This window comes from Microcebus murinus, chromosome X, assembly GCF_040939455.1.
Source record: "Microcebus murinus isolate Inina chromosome X, M.murinus_Inina_mat1.0, whole genome shotgun sequence".
Taxonomy (NCBI): domain Eukaryota; kingdom Metazoa; phylum Chordata; class Mammalia; order Primates; family Cheirogaleidae; genus Microcebus; species Microcebus murinus.
The window spans coordinates 94,778,045-94,797,084 of record NC_134136.1 but is presented as its reverse complement, the minus strand read 5'-3'; the positions used below and the strand labels follow the sequence as shown (position 1 = coordinate 94,797,084).

At 39.0% G+C, this 19,040-nt stretch overlaps 1 protein-coding gene across 1 annotated transcript in view; it reads left to right on the top strand.

Moving 5' to 3' along the window:
• MAP3K15 (mitogen-activated protein kinase kinase kinase 15) overlaps positions 1-19,040 on the top strand; it is a 124,511-nt gene that overhangs the window by 38,818 nt on the left and 66,653 nt on the right. The window contains exons 4-6 of the mRNA XM_075999490.1: positions 2,867-3,060; positions 6,156-6,324; positions 8,434-8,540. Coding sequence (XP_075855605.1) covers positions 2,867-3,060; positions 6,156-6,324; positions 8,434-8,540 — 470 coding nt within the window. The remainder of the gene's footprint in view (positions 1-2,866; positions 3,061-6,155; positions 6,325-8,433; positions 8,541-19,040) is intronic.

The window sequence follows — 19,040 nt, the reverse complement described above, 5'->3', positions numbered from 1 at the left end:
CCTACTAGAGTAGAACTTCTGTCACTCTGGGGTTGGGTTGGGGGATGAATAGGTTATGGCTCCTACAGAATCTCTCTATTCTTATCAAGATTTAATAGATTTTCTTGAATGAAATGTTTTTCCACTTGCTGTATGCCCCTAGGACAACTAATAGAGACTTTAAATGTATGGTTTTTTTTTTTTAATTTCAGCATATTATGGGGGTACAAATGTTTAGGTTACGTATATTGCCCTTGCTCCTCCCCAGTCAGAGCTTCACATGTGTCCATCCCCCAGATGTTGTGCGTCGCACTTATTATGTATGCATATGCCCATCCCCTCCTCCCCCCTCCCATCTGCCCGAAACCCGATGAATGTTATTCCTGTCTGTGCACTTAGGTGTTGATCAGTGAAACCAATCTGATGGTGAGTACATGTGGTACTTGTTTTTCCATTCTTGGGATACTTCACTTGGTAGAATGGGTTCCAGCTCTATCTAGGATAATACAAGAGGTGCTATATCACCATGGTTTTTAAAACAAAATTTTCACCAATTATGGCTATTTTTCTGGGGACAGGATCTGAGGAGCTTGTCACACCTCTAGTCTAGCTCTAACTTTTTGAAAATAACAAACTATATTTCTTCAAAGATTTTTTATCTTCTAGACCTCACTGTTCCACACAGCCCTTTTCTCCCTCTCAGTCTGAAATAGGAAGGCTTTTATCATAAACTCAACCAATTTCAAGTGGAAGAAAAAGCAGTTTAGCTTCTGAATGTATAAATAGCATTGAATTTATTTTAGCAACATGGCTTTCTTGACATGGATGAAGGAGAAATTTGTCTCTAACCCACCAATACCTTAGTTTGCTGGGCAATTTGGGTCTCTTTGTGGATATGAAAGTGTTACAGGGAAGGAAGGGCCTTTGTTCCTGTGATGTAGGCAGTTTTGAGTGATTGTGAAGAAGTAGATATGAGCCCCCTTCACTCCCCAGTTATCACCTATACACCTGAATTTTTGCCCCTTCCACTTATAGCACTGGCATTTATGTTCTAATGAGTTTAATGCCAATAGCTGGTGCCCACAAGGATGGTCTCTAGCTGCTGTTTTGCAGCAGGGTAGGTATTCTCTGAAAACCCTACTTCCAGGGATAATAGAATACCAGAAATCTTACTCTATGACAAGGGTTGACTCGCGACCTGTTTTTGTATGGCCTGGGAGCTAAGAATGATTTTTACATTTCTGAATAGTTGGAAAATATCAAAAGAAGATGATTTCAGGGCACATAAAAATATGAAATTCAAATTCGTGTCTGTAGAGTTTTATTGACACACAAACACACTCATGTGTTCATGTGTCATCTGTGTCTGCTTTCATGTTATGACAGCAGAGTGGAGTAGTTTTAAAAGAGACTGTGTGATCTGCAAAGCCAAAAATATTGACTACCTGGCCCTTTACGGAAGAAATTTGCTGAGCCAGTCTAAAATACGTTTTAGTGAAGCAGCACTGGTAATTTTTGTAACAAAATATTTTAAGGTCCAAAATGTGTGCTAACAGTGCTGTAGATGCCAACAAGCTAGAAGAGAGAGACAATTATTTATATTTTAATTTAGATGGAAATAAGAATGCCACCTGTTTTTGTATAAACAAATCTTATTCAAAAGGAAAACTTATCTGTGTTGTATATACGTATTTAAAACTAGTCCCCCAGTGTCATAAGTTTTCCTAAACGTTTTGTTTGATCTGAGATCATGACATTCTGACAGTTTTTGTAATGATTAATGAATTTCTTTTTAATTTAGAAGAAACATTGTCCCTTATTTGATTTCCCATTCGTGGAGAAAGTGTACTTTCCAAGGTTCTATCTCCATTATGTCAAATTAACTCCACTAGTTCAGTTTAAAAAAACAAACAGAAGCCAGGTGAATTATTTATGGCATCATGTGAGTTCTTTACAACTTAGTGGAGATACAGGAATTAAAAAATTGAAATTTTAAGTTAGTTGCTTTTTATGACAGTATAGGCAAAATATTGACTGTGATATCAGAATGTCACATAAGAATGTATTTTAATTCTCTAAATGTGCTAAACACTGAGCCTTGATGTCATGCCCTTTAAAGGTAATATTTATGCTTTACAAAGATCATGATTCATAGTCCAACTGTAATCATTCCATAGAAAAAAGATAATATTTTACCTGGGCTATTATTTGATAATACAAAAAATTTTTAACCGATTCTTTTTCCAAAAGATCTCTCAGAATAATCATATTTATTAATATATGCTTCCTACAAAACAATTTTTATTAAGTTTATGATAGTTCACCTGTAGTTAAATTATCAAATAATATGGCTTTTTCATCTTTGATGAAAGAAAGGAAAACAATATGCTACACTGCAATCTTTGGTTATCAGTGGATTCAAACTCCCTCTGGTATGGAGAGCAGTCCTTGTTTCTCTCTTCCAAGTACTAACCAGGCCTGCCCCTGGTTAGCTTCTAAGATCAGACAAGATCGGGTACATTCAGGCTGCTATGGCTGTAGACAGTCCTTGCTTTTCAATGGATTCAGGTTCTTTCCAGTTTGGGGAGCAGGTAATAAAACAGTGCATTAAGATTTAAAACCCTAAAGTTTCTGCCAGTGAAGTTCAGAGACATATATATCACTTCAGCATTCAAAATTAAATTTTTGTCATATCTGTGTGGTAGAGCTTTTGAAATTGGGTGGTTTCCTTTTTTATGCCTAATAGATTTGTAGTTGTATTGCACAAATTGTTGTTCAAGCTTAGACATTTTCTTCTCCCCTGTCCCACCAGGTCCCACCCGCCCAAAGCTACAGCTATGTTTGCACATGACTTACTTTCTGGAACATCTTTGTTTCTTTAATCCAGGCGTCCAGCGGAAATTATTATTTCATCCCCTACATCGTGACACCATGCGCTGATTATTTTTGCTGCGAGAGTGATGCCCAGAGGCGAGCCTCCGAATACATGCAGCCCAACTGGGACAGCATCCTGGGCCCACTGTGTGTGCCCCTCGTGGACAGGTTCATTAGCCTCCTCAAGGACATCCACGTGACTTCATGGTAATTCCCATCAGCCACCAATAACCCCAGGAGCCTTGCCAAGGTTTCCCTTCACTTTCAGAGAGGCAGTACAGCTTCAAGTAACCAGAGTGCCCAGAGAATGGGGAACTCTGGCAAATTATTTCAAAATCTTCCTGGAATCCATTATTGCACCTTGTTACCTCACTAAGCTGGGCCGGTGAGGTGAAGTCAAAAGAGAATAGAACTAGAGCTAGGAGGTCAGGATTGGGCCTGTGTCTGGCCATGACTCCCTGTGAGACCTTGACACATAACTTCTCTGTGACTGTTTTCTCTTTTAGAAATAAGGAAGTTAAGTCAGTGATTTTTTTTTAAATGATCTCTTTGATCTCCGAGATTCTGTGTTTTAAGATCATTTCTGAACGTGACTTTACACTCTCTTAGTGGTTGAGGTTGAGGTTCTTAAAATGCCTCAGCAAGTCATTTTGACCTTACATCCTTGTGCTGTAAAGGTCTGTGTGCCTTGAGTCCAGCTGCAGCCATCCTGACCTCTGGACGTACTGTGACACGTTCCCTTTAGGTTTACATCAGAGGTGGCATGGAGCACTCAGGGATGGACAGGTTTGGATTTGAATTCTGACTTAGGTGATCCCTAGCTATGTAGCCTTGAAAAAGTCAGCTCACCAATTTGAGTATCAGTGCTCAAGAAACTGTATCTTCAAATGTTCTTATTCTAAAAGTTAAAGGTAGAACACCTTCTTCTTCACCAAAGGATCCAGTTATTTTGCTTACAGCCAATTTAAATGATTTATTCCTGTAAGTTCTGTCACAGAAGGATTTGTTCTTCCAAAACAAATGAGAATTTAGAGTGCTGGCAGGACTGACTTGTAAAGAAACATAAAGGACCTCACTCAAGTTGTGCTTTGGCTCAAATTGTGGCCCCTTGAACTGTAGAGTGTTACTATTGTCTTGTGTGAGGTGTTAACACACTTGTTAATAGTCTCTTTTCCTTTTCTATCCCATCACTTCTCCTTTGGCTGCAGACTTTTCTTCTACAGACTTTAATGGGAAAAGAAGACTAAAAACCTAGACACGTGACCACATGCCAACATAGAAAGCAAATGGGGGACATTTTGTGGCACATTCCTGGAAAACTTCATTCAGTCACACCCTGTTCACTATTGTCTTATTGCAAAACAAATACTTTAGTGAAGTTAATGGAGAAAACTCTGCCAATACCATATTTTCAGGTCTGACAAGGAGGTGTAGGCTAGCTTAGATCTGCCAGATGATTCAGGTCTTTGTGAGAAATGAACTCAAGTTTGTTTCTCATTCAGTGTATGTATGTATGTATCAGTAGGAAAACAACTCAAAACCTTTTGATTTGGTTTAATTTCAAAAGGCTTGAAATGCCTGGTGGTGGATTTCATCCCATGAACTAGCAGGTGTCTAGCAGTAGTTAGTGAGAGGGGAAATGGTGCTTATGGTAAAACATCTGTAACAGATGACAGGTAAGTTTTTAGCTCAAGTGCCAACTCTGATAGATTTATAAAGTTTACCTTGAGTCCTGTGCTGAAAAGGACTTTGAAGCCATTTCCAAGTTCACATTGATTAGCAACATGTTCCCTGGTTCCCAGAGGCAGAAATGGCTGCATGTTTATTACATATCTGATGTCTCCAAGCCATATTCAAGTCAGTATTTTATTTACTTAAGTTACTGTTCTTATTAGGCTTCTCAGTTTATTAAGACTATTTTTCAGAATTACCCTTGAAAAACAAGACTAAACTATAACATTTTATTCATCACGCTAAACTAATAACACTATAATAGCTTTGATGCCTTTATTTATTTTTTTTTATTTTGGCATATTATGGGGGTACAGATTTTAAGGTTTCAATAAATGCCCATTTTCCCCCCTCCCCCCAAAAGTCTGAGTCTCCATCATGACCATCCCCCAGATGATGCACATCTCACTCATTATGTATGTATATACCCACCCCCCTTCCCCCTCCCACCTGCCCAATACCCTATTACTGTAGTACCTATGTGTCCACTTAGGTGCTACTCAGTTAATACCAGTTTGCTGGAGAATATATCTGGTGCTTGTTTTTCCATTCTTGGGATACTTCACTTAGTAGTATGGGTTCCAGCTCTAACCAGGAAAATATAAGATGTGCTATATTGCCATTGTTTCTTAGAGCTGAATAGTACTCCATGGTATACATATACCACATTTTATTAATCCATTCTTGGATTGATGGGCACTTGGGCTGTTTCCATAGTCCACCAAATGGGCATTGGCTGTCACCCAACTTAACAATTCATTCAATTAATGACAAAATTTTAAACACTGGCAGAATCCGTTAATTTGTTCATCATTGGGGTAATAGAAATTGACAAATAAGGAAATAAAAAATTAAATCAATATGCTGAAATTTTAATATCAGAACCACTTCTGTGGGGCATCATATTATTCTTTATTTGTTAACTGAGGTCTTATTATGAGCATTGGACCAGACTATGTCCTGTATGCACACTAACTGGCCATAACTTTATAATTATTGAAGGTAAGTATCATTTGTTCTTATTCTACCTCATGTTGTTTTTCTTTCTCTGGAGACCCTAATTTAGCTTACTCTCTTTTTAATGAACAGTTCAATTTTACTCTTTATAGTTAGATCATTTCAACTTCTTAACAGGTTTACTTTAAAGAAGTTCTCATCTGTGTTTCATGGCTTTTGGAGTTCTATTTGGCTTTGTGATAATCTGTTCTTAGTGGATAAAACAAATACTCAAGTAAGGTACCTTCTTGTCCTCTATATGCTTTAAAATGCCAGAGGAAGTGTGTTGGGTTGAGTAGCAAGGCCTACATATCATCCAAATACAGATGGGGTCAACTTTGAAAATATTTTCAAGTTGTAATGAACTGATTTTTATTCATCATTTACTGGTTAGTTTCTGCAAAATATGAATAACAAGTAGAAAATGGCTCCTGTTGGCTGGTGCAGGGAGGCTCAGGTCTGGGTCCCCATGTGTTAGCCTAAGTCATGTCAATGAGAACCATGTGTGAGCACTAAAGAAGAGAGTCCTGGATGCATGTAGATGTGACTGGAAGTTTTGGTGTTTCTCTCTCCAGCACTTATTACAAAGAAACCTTGTTAAATGACATCCGGAAAGCCAGAGAGAAATACCAGGGTGAGGAACTGGCAAAGGAGCTGGCTCGGATCAAACTGCGCATAGATAATACTGAGGTTCTGACCTCAGACATCATCATTAACTTACTCCTGTCCTACCGTGATATCCAGGTATGAAATGTGCTTAGCTGGGGCTATAACATATGCCAGGTTCTTCCTTGGCATGACAGACTCCTCATATGAAGTCCCCTTATACCAGGTGTGTGGTGAACTAGCTGTTTTATAGACAAATAGGTATGTGGCTAGGTCAAACTAGCTGTTTCATAGACAAATAGTTATGTGGCTAGATCACAGGTCATCCAACTTATATCTGCTGTGAAAATTTTGGAGAAGGTTTTGTCTTGTCATGGCTGGTGTGACCACTCCAGCAAGAGATCTCATATACAGGACTGCTTAATATAAGAAATGCAGTAAGAATTTAACAGTTTATATGCACTTTATGCTAGGAATGGTTCCAAGACCTTTGCAAATCTGAATTCATTTAATTCTCTTAACCTTATGAAAGGTGTATGTATACCCTTATTATCCTCATTTTATGAATGAAGAAACAGAGGCACAGAGAAGTTAAATAACCTGCCCAAGGTCACAGAGTAGTTGGTGAGCTCAGGATTCAAACTAAGGCTACGTGAAGGATTACTAGGGAGATATTATAAAAACAAAAAAATGAATGAAAAAAAAATTGAGGCTATGGCTGTGCTATTTCCTTTAGGCCTTTGTCACTTCCTTCTTTGTTTACCACCACTCATCAGTGACAGGGAGGAGTAGCAGAGGCACATTCAGGGCCCAGAGGATGCAGTTGTTTATTTCAAGAAAAGCCTCAGAAGCTACTGGAGAGTTCTTGAGACAGGGCTTTTGGAATATGGTACCATGAAGGAAATTGAATGTTTTCCCTCTCCAAGTCTAATGCCATTGAGCAATTTCTAAGAGTATCTTGCCTCCCTTCCCTTTGGAGGAACACACGATAATATACCTTCCTGTAAAATTTTACAAAGCTGTGCTGGAGGTTATTGGCCACAGGTCTTTACATCCAAACAATGGAGCCATCCATAAATGACCTGAACCAAGAGCACAGTCAGCGACTAGGGAACTCATACTCTTCATGATAAACAAATGCATTTAACTGATTTTACTAGCAGATGTTATTAGGGATTGTGATAACGATTAAATCGTACCCCACAGGACAAGAGAATGGGAATGACCTTTCTTGAAGTCTTTCTTCCCCTGAGCTGCTGGCTTCCTTCTGTCCTTTCCTTCATGCATCCCTTCATTTTTTAACCTTCCATTTATGAGGCTCTTAGGGTTGAAAGTGAGCCAGGAGGTTCCTGGAATATACTGCCTTCTCTTTCCTGTGGTGGCAGCAGCAAGGTGCAAAGCCACGGGACAGGCATGGGCTTTCAGTGGGAAGCCCTCATCCACTGACTATGGCTGGCTGTCAGTGAGTTGGCCAGTACCAATGATTCTGCGTCTGGCTACAAGGATAACAGGTGGCACTGCTAAGCGGGGACCCAGCTGAGATAAACATGGTAGCAATTTTTCCCTGGGTAATTATGCAGCGTTTAGAACAGTGGTTCTCAACTCAGGGACATTTGGCAGTGTCTAGAGATATTTTTGGTTGTCAAAACTAAGTGTATGTATGTGTGGGGAGGTGCTGCTGGCATCTGGTGGGTTGAGGCCAGCATCCTGCAGCACCCAGAATGGCCCCCACAACTGAGAATTGTCTAGCCCAAAAATGTTAATAGTGCCAAAGTTGAGAAATCCTGGTTTATATTAATTTGATTGATTCTGGCAAAATAAGAAGAACTGGGATGTTTTCTTCCTTTACTTGGGAAATTGACTGTGAGTTTTCTTACATGTTTGTGTCCAGCTCATTTTAACATGTGTCTCTGCTGATGGTGTTAACTCTCCTACGCTCAAAACATGGTAGTTTTTCCTAGCTGCTGGGCTCATTTACTTTCTTTTGTTGACTTTGGATTTAACCCCTTTCCCTTGGTCACTTTGTGCCCTTTGATAGCAGAGCTTCCTTCTATGTCCCTCTTTCTCTTATCTATCTTGTTTTCTAATTTTTTTCCTGTTCTATTAAAGGCTCCAAGTAACTTCACTAACTGCCCTCTATAAGGAAAGGCCTGCCGTTATGTGCTGGAGTTGTCTTATAACTATTCAGAAAAATCTGTGGAGAGCTGTGTTTCCTCTCTTTCTCACCTTGGGACCTCTTCCCGACAGGACTATGATGCAATGGTGAAACTGGTAGAAACACTGGAGACGCTGCCTACATGTGATTTGGCCGATCAGCATAACATTAAATTTCACTACGCGTTTGCACTGAATAGGTAAGAATGATGACGTACATGTAGGGTTTTGAAACATGCCACCCATTGAATTGTGATTCCTTCTTCATTCAACAGTCACCAAGTATGAGCCAGGTCACATGCTATATGTCAAGGTTATGAAGATGGGAAAAGCATGGTCTTTGTCCTTAGGGACTTTGTGGAACATATATTCTAGCTGTGATATCAGACATGTAAATAAATGCTAATAGCTCATGGTGATAAATAGTTTAATGAAGATTTGTCCAAAGCATTATGAAGTGTAGCAGAGGGAGGGAGTCGTTCTGCTTGGGGATTTTAGAGAAGCTTCTCTAGGCTCTTTGGGCTGGATTTTGAAGAATTAGTAAAAATTACCTCATGGACAAGGGAGAGTGGGAGACAGGAGGATGGTGAAAAAGACCATTCCATTTGGCCAGACCAGAAGTGTGAGCATAGGGTTTTTTCTGTGCAGGATACATTCAGGGAAAATCCAGTGCAACTAGAACAAAAAATGCAGGTGAAGCAGCTGTAGACAATGAAACTAAATGTGGCGGATGGAAGACCATGTCTTAAAAGGACCTTGGATAAGTGATAGTATCTTGTAGACTGCGGGGGACTAGTTTAAGCAATGGGGTGAATGTTGTATGGTAGGAAAAAAGGGTGCTTTCTTTATGTACTAGTATAATCTGAACTTGAGAATTCAAATTGCTGGGCTAAATAGAATATATGAATCTTGGAAATTCCTGCCTGGAGACCACAAGCCTCAGGAGCTTAAGTGCTAGGGGATCAGCAAAGATGCTGTAACAAAGAGACCCCAAGTGCAACGATTTAAATAAGATTGAACTTTCTCTTTCACATAGGCTCTAGAAGTGAGTAGACTAGTGGCATAGCACTGCCCCAGGAGCAGTTCAGGGACTTGGCATCTAACTGTTAAGTAGCTCTTTCATCCCCTGGAGTGTTGTCTTTATCTGCATAGTTGAAGCTAAATCACTGCCACTCTGGGTTCCAGTCCATGGAATGGGTGAAAGAGAAGAGGCCCAGGGCAAGTAATTTACTTCAAAGGAAGTAGAATTTACACATGCCACTTCTACTTACATTCAACATGTGAGAACTCAGTCATATGACTCCAATTAGCTGCAAGGGAAGCTGGGAAATGTAGTCTCTAGCTCATTGGCAATGCACCCATCCAAATTTGGCTATTATGAATTTGGAGGATAACTAGGAGTTTGCCACATTCAACCTCACAAAATCCCAGGTGCCTAAATGTCTTATATCTACAGTCTCCCTTCCTCCATTGATAATATATAGGAAGAGGAGCAGCATTAGGTGAATATCACGAGAATCATGCTCAGATACACTCCCCACTGGGCCTGTCCTCTGCTTGAGCCAGAATTAGTCATACGGAATCATACAGCAGAGCACTCTGGGAAGGTGTTCAAACTCGACTTGAGAGCCAGTGAGTTCTGGCACTTCCTCGTCAATCTTCTCCCTAAGGAATGAATTAAGGCAAGGGTTGGAGGTGAGCTGAGTTAGAGCACTCTTGTGTCTGATTTCCCACTTTGAGAGGCTGTGATTTGCTTCATCAACTGGATTAGGCTACAGATTGTTGATCTCCCACTAGCAGCAAAATGGTCACCCATGGCTTTGAGAGTTTCATAACATGTATGAGGTCACATCTCTCTCTTTTAAATTAAGGTAAAATTTTATAGTCAGTGAAATGCATAGATCTTAAGTATATAATTTAATTTTGATAAATATACTCATGCAAACAACACCCCTATCAAAACAGAAAACATCTCTATCACTCCAGAAGTTTCCTTGTGCTCCTTTGCAGACAATCCTCACCTCTCCATGGGCAGCCACTATCGCAACCTCTGTCTCCATAGATCAGTTTTGCTTGCCCTTAAACTTCACGTAAATGGAATCACATAGTATGTACTCTTTTATGTCTGGCTTCTTTCACTCAGTGTCATGTTCATGAGTGTCATTACACTGTTGTGTATGTTAGTAGTTCATTCTCATTGCTGTAGAGTATTCCATTGTATGGATAGGCCACAATTTATAATATTTATCCATTTTACTGCTGATGAACCTTTAGGTTGTTTTCAGTTTGGTGCTGCTATGAATATTCTTGTACATGGTTTTTGTACACATATGGTTTCTGTTGGGTATATAACACATGCATATAGTAGTCACTGGTAGACAGTGATAGGATTCTGATTCCTTTTTGGAAGGAAGCTTCCTGGTCTCTATGAAAATATGCCTACTCTCTCCCCAGTGACCTTTAAACCCAGCATCCCAGGGTGGGGAGCATCTTCATGAAAAAACAGTCTTGTAACTTCGTTCCCCTAGCATAATAGGCTCTGCTTTTATTTATGCTTACCTATACTTGATTGATCCTTGATTTGTAAGGATTAAATGAGTTATCACTTGTAAGATTCTTGGGAGAATGCCTAGTGCACTGTAAGGGCTATTAAAAAATTAGTTTGTTAAATAAAAACTAAGGGCCATTTAAGTCACTCATCACTATTTCTTTTTCCCAAAGTAGAGGTAATTGTTGTCAAACAGAGAGTAAAACAATCGATTACTGTTTTCTCAAAGTAATAAAGGTTTGAAATGGAAAATTGGTATCTAAGAGAAATGGACTTTGCAGGATGAGGTGATCCTGAGGCAAATATTTTTCTAATTTGGAAGCAGAATGGCTGGGGTTGTATACCAGAGAGCCACCTTTCTCTTTGATGTTTTTTTCCCATTTCATTATCTCCTATTAGAGGCTCTATTTTGAAGGACAGGCAGGGTCCTCAATGCTGAGAAGCTCATTTTTTTCCCCAACAAACTAAAGATTTTCAATAGAATTGCTGTATTTGCTGCATATACATACAGTCTGATCCTGAATTTCACATTTTTGCTTTAGGTTTAACTAGGCCAGACATCAGCACAGTCATGGTTGGATTTTGCATTACAGGCTGAGTTTCCCTAATCCAAAAATCAAAAATTCTAGGTGTTCCAAAATCTGAAACCTTTTGAGCACTGGCATGATCCTCAAAGGAAATGCTCATTGGAGCATTTCAGATTTCAGATGAGGGATGCTCAACTGGTAAATATAATGCAAATGTTTAAAATCTGAAAAAAAAAAGAATCCAAAACATTTCTGATCTCAAATGTTTCAGATAAGTGATACTCAACCACTATTCACAGTTTTGAGGAATTTTATGGCATTACCTTGTATCTGTAAAGGGGAAAATAGTGATGGACAAAAAATGAATTTTCCTGCGTTACAGCTGACTTTTAACTCTTCGGAAGTGGAGCAAATCGTGGCCGTAAATTAGTTACTAAAGGTTGGCAGTAATGGATGGCGTTTGACCCTCAGATAGCAAGGGCTGCCTGTTAGTGGGAAAGCTGGCTTGATAGCTTCCACTTCACTGCATTCAGAAGCCCATTTAAAGCTACTTCAAGTTTCCACTGAGCAGTTAAACTGCCTCTCAGTGGCATGGGATCCTTTATGAGTGATTTTTATTTGCTATTGCTTTTATAGATAGGACTTTATTAGATACACTAATATCCTGACCGGGGATCCAGCCAGAAGGCTGAAGGATGAAGAGGGAAGAAGAAAGTCAGAATCAAAGTCCTAGGTTAAAAATAAAACAAAACTTGCATGTTGCAGAACAGTATATAAACATTGCTCATATTCTACCTCCAGTGTCCTTGGGTCAAGATCATCAACACTGGCAAAATTTGCCTCAATGCCCCTCAGCAAGTGGAGGGGCAATCGGATGCATGACACATTTATTGAAATGTTTTCATGTGTCATTCTATAAATAAGGGAGTGATAGAAGATGCTATGTGGACCCTAGAAATGTAAGGGGGATATTGGATGAAGGCCACTGAATCCAGCCCACATCAGAGGGGCTGCAAGCTTGTTTTAGCCTCTGGGCTCCCCAGCCAGGTCATTGCTTGGGTTGAGAGACACGCATCCCTAGGAGGGCAGTGCAGGCTCATCATCTCTGCAGTAGCCATTAGTCTCCTTTTGTCTCTTCTGGTTATGTTCACTCTTTGATCTCACCATCTTGATTTATATGTTTTTTATTACATGTTTGTCAAAAGTAGAAAAATGATGTCATCTTCTCACTTTTATGATGCATTGTCTCCAGATACCTAAAAGCATGTTGCAAAAGAAGGTTACATATTTGTTGTTGCTTTCCCAATAATGAAGAGAACCACACAGTATGCCAACTTAGGAGGAATCATCTAGTCCAAACCCTTTATTTTAGAGAGGAGGAAGAAAGAAAGAAAGGGAAGGGCCCAAAATATAACAGCTGGTCAGTATGAGATGTGGGACTAGAAATCCCTGATTTTAGCACACAGCATTGCACACACTAGTTTTTAATGCTAACGTTAATTATATCATGGCATAATCAGTTATAATCTTTTCAGCAGGCTTTAGCTTATATTGTATTTGTCTGAAGGGCAACCCAAATAAGCCATGGTCCTCTGCTTGAAATTGTTGGACTGTCCCTTTGTGTGTCCTGGTTTATCATATGTGACAAGAGTTTTAGATGGTAGCTGAGTATTGAAGCTGCTTTTATAATATAAACTTTTGGTTTTTATTGACATAAAAACCACTTGATATAAAATTTACCATCTTAACCATTTTTAAGCATGCAGTTCAGGACTGTTAAATATGTTCACCTTATGAGGAAACAGCTCTAGAACCTTTTCATCTTGTAAATCTGAAACTCTGTACCTATTAAACAACAACTCTCCATTCCCCCTCCCCCACTGAGCCCCTGGCGACCACCATTCTACTTTCTGTCTCTATGAATTTGACCGCTCCAGGTACCTCATATAAGTGAAATATTTGTCTTTTTGTGACTGCCTTACTTCACTTAGTGCAATGTCCTCAAGATTTGTTCATGTAGCATGTGTCTGAATTTCTTCTTTTTTAAGGCTGAGTAATATTCCATTCTATGTATGTTTTTTCTCTTTTATTTTATTTTTTTTTTGATACAGAGTCTCACTTTGTTGCTCAGGCTAGAGTGAGTGCCATGGCATCAGCCTAGCTCACAGCAACCTCAATCTCCTGGGCTCAAGGGATCCTACTGCCTCAGCCTCCTGAGCAGCCTGGACTATAAGCATGTGCCACCATGCCTGGCCAACTTTTTGTATATATATTTTTAGATGATCAATTAATTTATTTCTGTTTTTAGTAGAGATGGGGTCTCGCTCTTGCTCAGGCTGGTTTGGAACTCCTGACCTTGAGCAGTCCGCCCGCCTTGGCCTCCCAGAGTGCTAGGATTACAGGTGTGAGCCACCACGCCCGGCATGTATATTTTCTTTATCCATTCATCTGTCAGTGGACATTTAGGTTGCTTCTACCTCTTGGATACTGTGAGTAGTGCTGCTATGAACATGGGTGTGCAAATATCTCTTTGAGATGTTGCTTTCAATTCTTTTGGATGTATGCCCAGAAGTGGAATTGCTAGATCATATGGTAGTTTTAAGTTTCTGAGGAACTTCCATATTGTTTTCCATAGCTGCTGCTCCATTTTACATTGTTACCAACAGAGCACAATTTCTCTAATCCTTGCCAACACTTATTTTCTAGGATTTTTGAATATTACCCATCATAATGGGTATGAAATAGTATCTTATTGTAGTTTCAGCTTTCAATTCTCTGATTAGTGACATTGAGCATCTTTTCATCTGCTTATTGGAGATTTGTATACCATCTTTGGAGAAATGTCTATTCAAGTCGTTTGCCCATTTTTAAAATCAGGTTATTTGATTTTTGTTGTTGTTGAGTTGTAGATGTTCTTAATGTGATCTGGATATTAACTCCTGATCAGCTATATGATTAGCAAATATTTTCTCCCATTCCATAGATTGCCTTTTCACTCTGTTGATTGTGTCCTTTGGTGTACGTAAGTTTTAAATTTGATGTAGTCAAATTTTGTCTATTTTTGGTTGCTTGTGCTTTCAGTGTCATATCTATGAAATCATTGCCATAATATATATATAGCAAGAAGCCAGTTGCATTTGTTTTCTGAGAAATGAACCATCCCCTTATCTTCTGAGCAGTGACCTTGCCAATAATACATGGGCCCTCCTTGAGCCTACAATATCTTCCTTTTCTGTCTACTTCCTTGTTTAATTTGCTCCTTTTTGTCCTTCCTCTTCTATTTCCTGACTTATTTATGTGTCAGCGGAAGGGCTGTTCTAAGTAAGGAGAGAGTTCATGAGAAGTGACTGAAGTTAACAGGTGATCAAAAAAATTCACACTTGCATACATATTACACACACATATTTGAATTTATACAGGTAAGCAGACTTGTTCTCTTCGAACTAATTGCACTGCAGTGCTCTGCATTCATTTTGACAGTGCTCCTGTTGTTCAAAATAGTGTGATGTCAGTGGAGAGAGGGGATTTTTTTTCTTTGGAATTGCCTTAAGAGCCAGCTTACAAGGCACATAGGAAATCATTCCAGTGGGTTTTAAAGACCAACCTGGGTTTGGATTCCAGCTTCTATACTTAAGTGTTACAGCTGTGGTCTTGGCCACTTAACTTCCTGAAATATTAGCCTCCTCATCTGTAAAATGGGATACTAACATCTATCATATAGTAAGTGTTACTTAGAGCACTACTGGCATGAAACAGGTGCTTGGCTGTGGCTATTACTATTATTGTGTAGCTTGATCGCCCATATTTTCACCAGGTTTGGGGGATAATGCTTAACCATTTCCAAATATCTATTAACTATTAACAAAATACAGAAATTGCCACCACAGAAGATTTAAAATAACATACCTCTGGCTCCAAAGGAAATTCATAAAGAGAAGTTTATAGAGGTGGTGTTAGCACAAGAATGTTGTTGGAATAAGTATATGGCCTTCTGAAATGACTATTTTAAATGAGACAGGGTTTATTTGAATGTAGAAATTTGTGAAAAAGGAATAGTATGTTTGGCAAATTCAAAGTTTATTACTTTACAACAGATTTCTCAACCTTGGCACTGTTGACATTTGGAACTGGATAATTCTCTGTGGTGGGGGCTGTCCTATGTTTAGCAACATCCCTGGTCCCTACCCACTAGATGACAATAGCACTCCCCCAAAGGTAGCAACCCAAATGTCTCCAGACATTGACAAATAGGAAGCCTTGTGGGATATGGAAAGAGCACACACTTTGACATTTGAATCACTTACCAGCAATATGATGTTGCCAAGGTAATTAAACTCCTTAAGCCTGAGTTTGCTCATCTGTAAACCCGGCTGGTGATGCCTGTAATGAGAATTAAATAAGATGTGCCATATGCAAGTGGCCTGCACAGCCCGAGGCAGATAGAAGGCAGTTTGTAAAAATTCAGTCCCTTCTCCATTTATCCCCCATTTTTACTTCTTAATTCAAATTGGGAGATAACAAAAAGATTACAGATTCAACATGGCAAGTGCCAACTGACTGTAGTGGCTTAGCCTGTAGGAATTATGATTGTTCAAAGTAGGCAAGAAAAACTACTTGTAATTTAGCCAAAACTTTGCCCATAGCTCTTAACTGACTGTTGGTTGTCCAGAGAGCATTTCACTTGGGGATTGTTTGAGAAATATTTCAAAATCACTCTGCTGTTGACTCCTACAAACCATGGGCTGGAGTGCTATGAAAAAAATTTGGATAATGGGAATTAATGAGGGATTCTAAGAATTAAATAATGTCATAAGTAAAATATTTAGCATAGTACCTGGTACATAGATGATGCTGGATGAATGCTAATTGCCCTTCTATTTCCTAACAGAGAATCCCAACCACCAGCGTTAGGCCAGCTTCAACAATGGTCTGAACCTAAAACAACATTATGGTTGTTATGGCCAACTTTTTTGTTGACCTAAGAAAATGCAACGCTGAAAGAATTAAGACTAATAATACTTGAATACAATTAGTAAAGAATTTTTGAAGTTTTGTTTTCCCTACCTAACATCAAATTTTCCATCAGTGGGACTTAAGAACACAGTTTCTTATGTTTATATGTTTTTCTCATGCATATTTTTTTGGGGAAAAATACTTCCTCCAGTGGTTTAAGGTATTTTTCCCCATTACATTAAGATCAGATACAGGAGACTTTGTTTTAACATATCTTTTGCCTTTGTGACTAGGCCTCCAGAAAATTCCAGTGATAACAGCCTTACCAGTTGCTCACTTGATTAATGTTTTGAGGCTCATGGTAGCACATATTGTGGTTACCAGCCTCAGGTATCGGCTTGAGGATGTAAGGACTGGGAATTTCTCTGTAATACATTTTGACACGTAGAGTAAACCATTAATTATTAACCATTTCTGAGGAAAATCCTGACCAGTGTAAGTTGCTACCAAGGCCTCCATTGGCACTCAGAATAAATAGCAGGTGGATATTCCCTGTTACCTGCATTCTGAAGTCCTGGTTGCCATGTTGAATCTGGAAGTCCAGGAGACAAACCTGGAAAAGCTGCCTTCTCACCCTCTGCCTGAGGACTTCAAACAAGTGAAAAAAGCCACACTTTCATTTAGGAAATACCTATTGAGAGTTTCCTGTAGATCCCATCTCCTATGCTTTAGAGTTATATTGAGAAACTGCACATGAGTTCAACCCTATCACTGCTTCCCTTGAATTGGGGACATTGATCAGAAGAAACAGGGAGACAGCCTTTCCAATTTCCCTGGACAAGATTCTGAAGAGACATGAGAGCCACCAAATCAGCCCTATGTAACCCTTTCATAAATTCATTATGACAATTTACATTTTATTTTAGATGAAATATTAGTAATTTAGTTTTGAATAATATTTAAGATTCAGAATAGTTGTGTTTTAGTGTGTGTAAATACTTTGTGGCACATCACAGCTCTTATATAAGCAAGGCAGGGAGGATATATTTATTCCTATGTAGAAGTGCTTGTAAAGAAAGGATGTTGTGTGGTGGGGAAATTGTTGCTTTGGGAGTAAGGTAGCTTGTATTCTACCGCAGAACTGCTGGTAACTAGCTGGGTATCTGTTGTCAAGTCCCTTGCTGGGAATTAGAAGTTCACTCATCAAAGGTAAGAAATAAAAGGGGGGCAGAGGGCCATAGGTTGGGTACCAGTTCACGCTATGTCTTGAGTACAACCCTAAAAAATAGCATTTCTACTACTTTTAGGTTGTACTCAAGGTGCCAGGTTGCATGTTCACCCAGCACCACCCCAGGTATTCCAGTGGTTGACTTTTGATGAACCTGGAGGGTGAGGAAGTCTCTGACTGCAGAAAACAGGCCAGTTTAGCCTGAGTGAGGGGTTCATTTAGGAGGCTAGAGAGAAATAGATGGCTGAGGAGGGAGGTTGGCTCCAATAGTTGAGGACCTTGACTGATAAGCTAATGCATTCGGATTTTGTTCTGTAGGTCCTAGGGAGTTACTGAAGGTTTTATAAGCAGGAGACTAAACATGAACCATGTCCCAACTCTACCACTACCTGCATGAAGGTCACCAAACTTTTCTGGACCCTAATAGTCCTTAGAGAGAGGGAGAGGGAGAGGGAGAGGGAGAGGGAGAGAGAGAGAGAGAGAGAGAGAGAGAGAGAGGGAGAGAGAGAGAGAGAGAGAATGATCTTGAATATTGCTTTCCTTTCAAAAGTTCTGTGACTCTGTAACTTGAAACATTTTATTAGTTGAATGCTTCTAGACAGATATCTTGAGATCTTGCCTTTATAACGGATCCTTTATCTTATCAGCAATCTCAGTCCTATTCCTGGATGGAAATTAATTATATCACTGTTCTAGGGACAGTAAAACCTACTCTGTGTGCTTCTCACTTTGCTTTCTACTAACACACTGTATTAAAGAATGTTTTGCTTAAACAATAAAGATTTTTTTCAGAACACCAGTTAACTAAAAGCCATGCTTATGATTTATTTCACTGCCAAAGGCCAAATTTTCCTCAAATTATTTGCTACCTCAGCTAGTCTATGTCTAGTTTTGTTGTTGCTGCTGCTGCTAGTTAATTAATTTTGGAAGCAATTTCAGGTTGATATTTTTATCACTGATTTTTTCTTAATGAGATCATTTATATGCTACTAGAATCATAATCTAGGCTTCCCACAGAAGCAGACCCTGAGATAAGAATTTGCGGGCAAATAATTATATATGGTAGTATATTTTCTGTTTAATAATAACTGGTAATAAGAAATGCTATTTTTTAGGGTATAACATGTCACTATGTCAAATTATTTTTGTGGGGTTTTATTATAAACATTTCTGTTATTGGGTATTAAATTTATTAGATACTTTTTCTACATTAGTCAAGATGACCAAATAATTGTGTTCCTTTATTCTGTTAACATAGTGGATAACATTGATTTTCTAATGTGAAATCCATTTTTGCTGATTTTTATCCAGCCATCTTGTTAAATTTTTACTAGTTCTAATAATTTCCTACTGAGTCTTATGAATATTTTACATAAGTACTTCTATCAAGTTCTTTTCTAACCTTCATACTTATTTTTTATTTTTCTATTGCATTGTATGAACT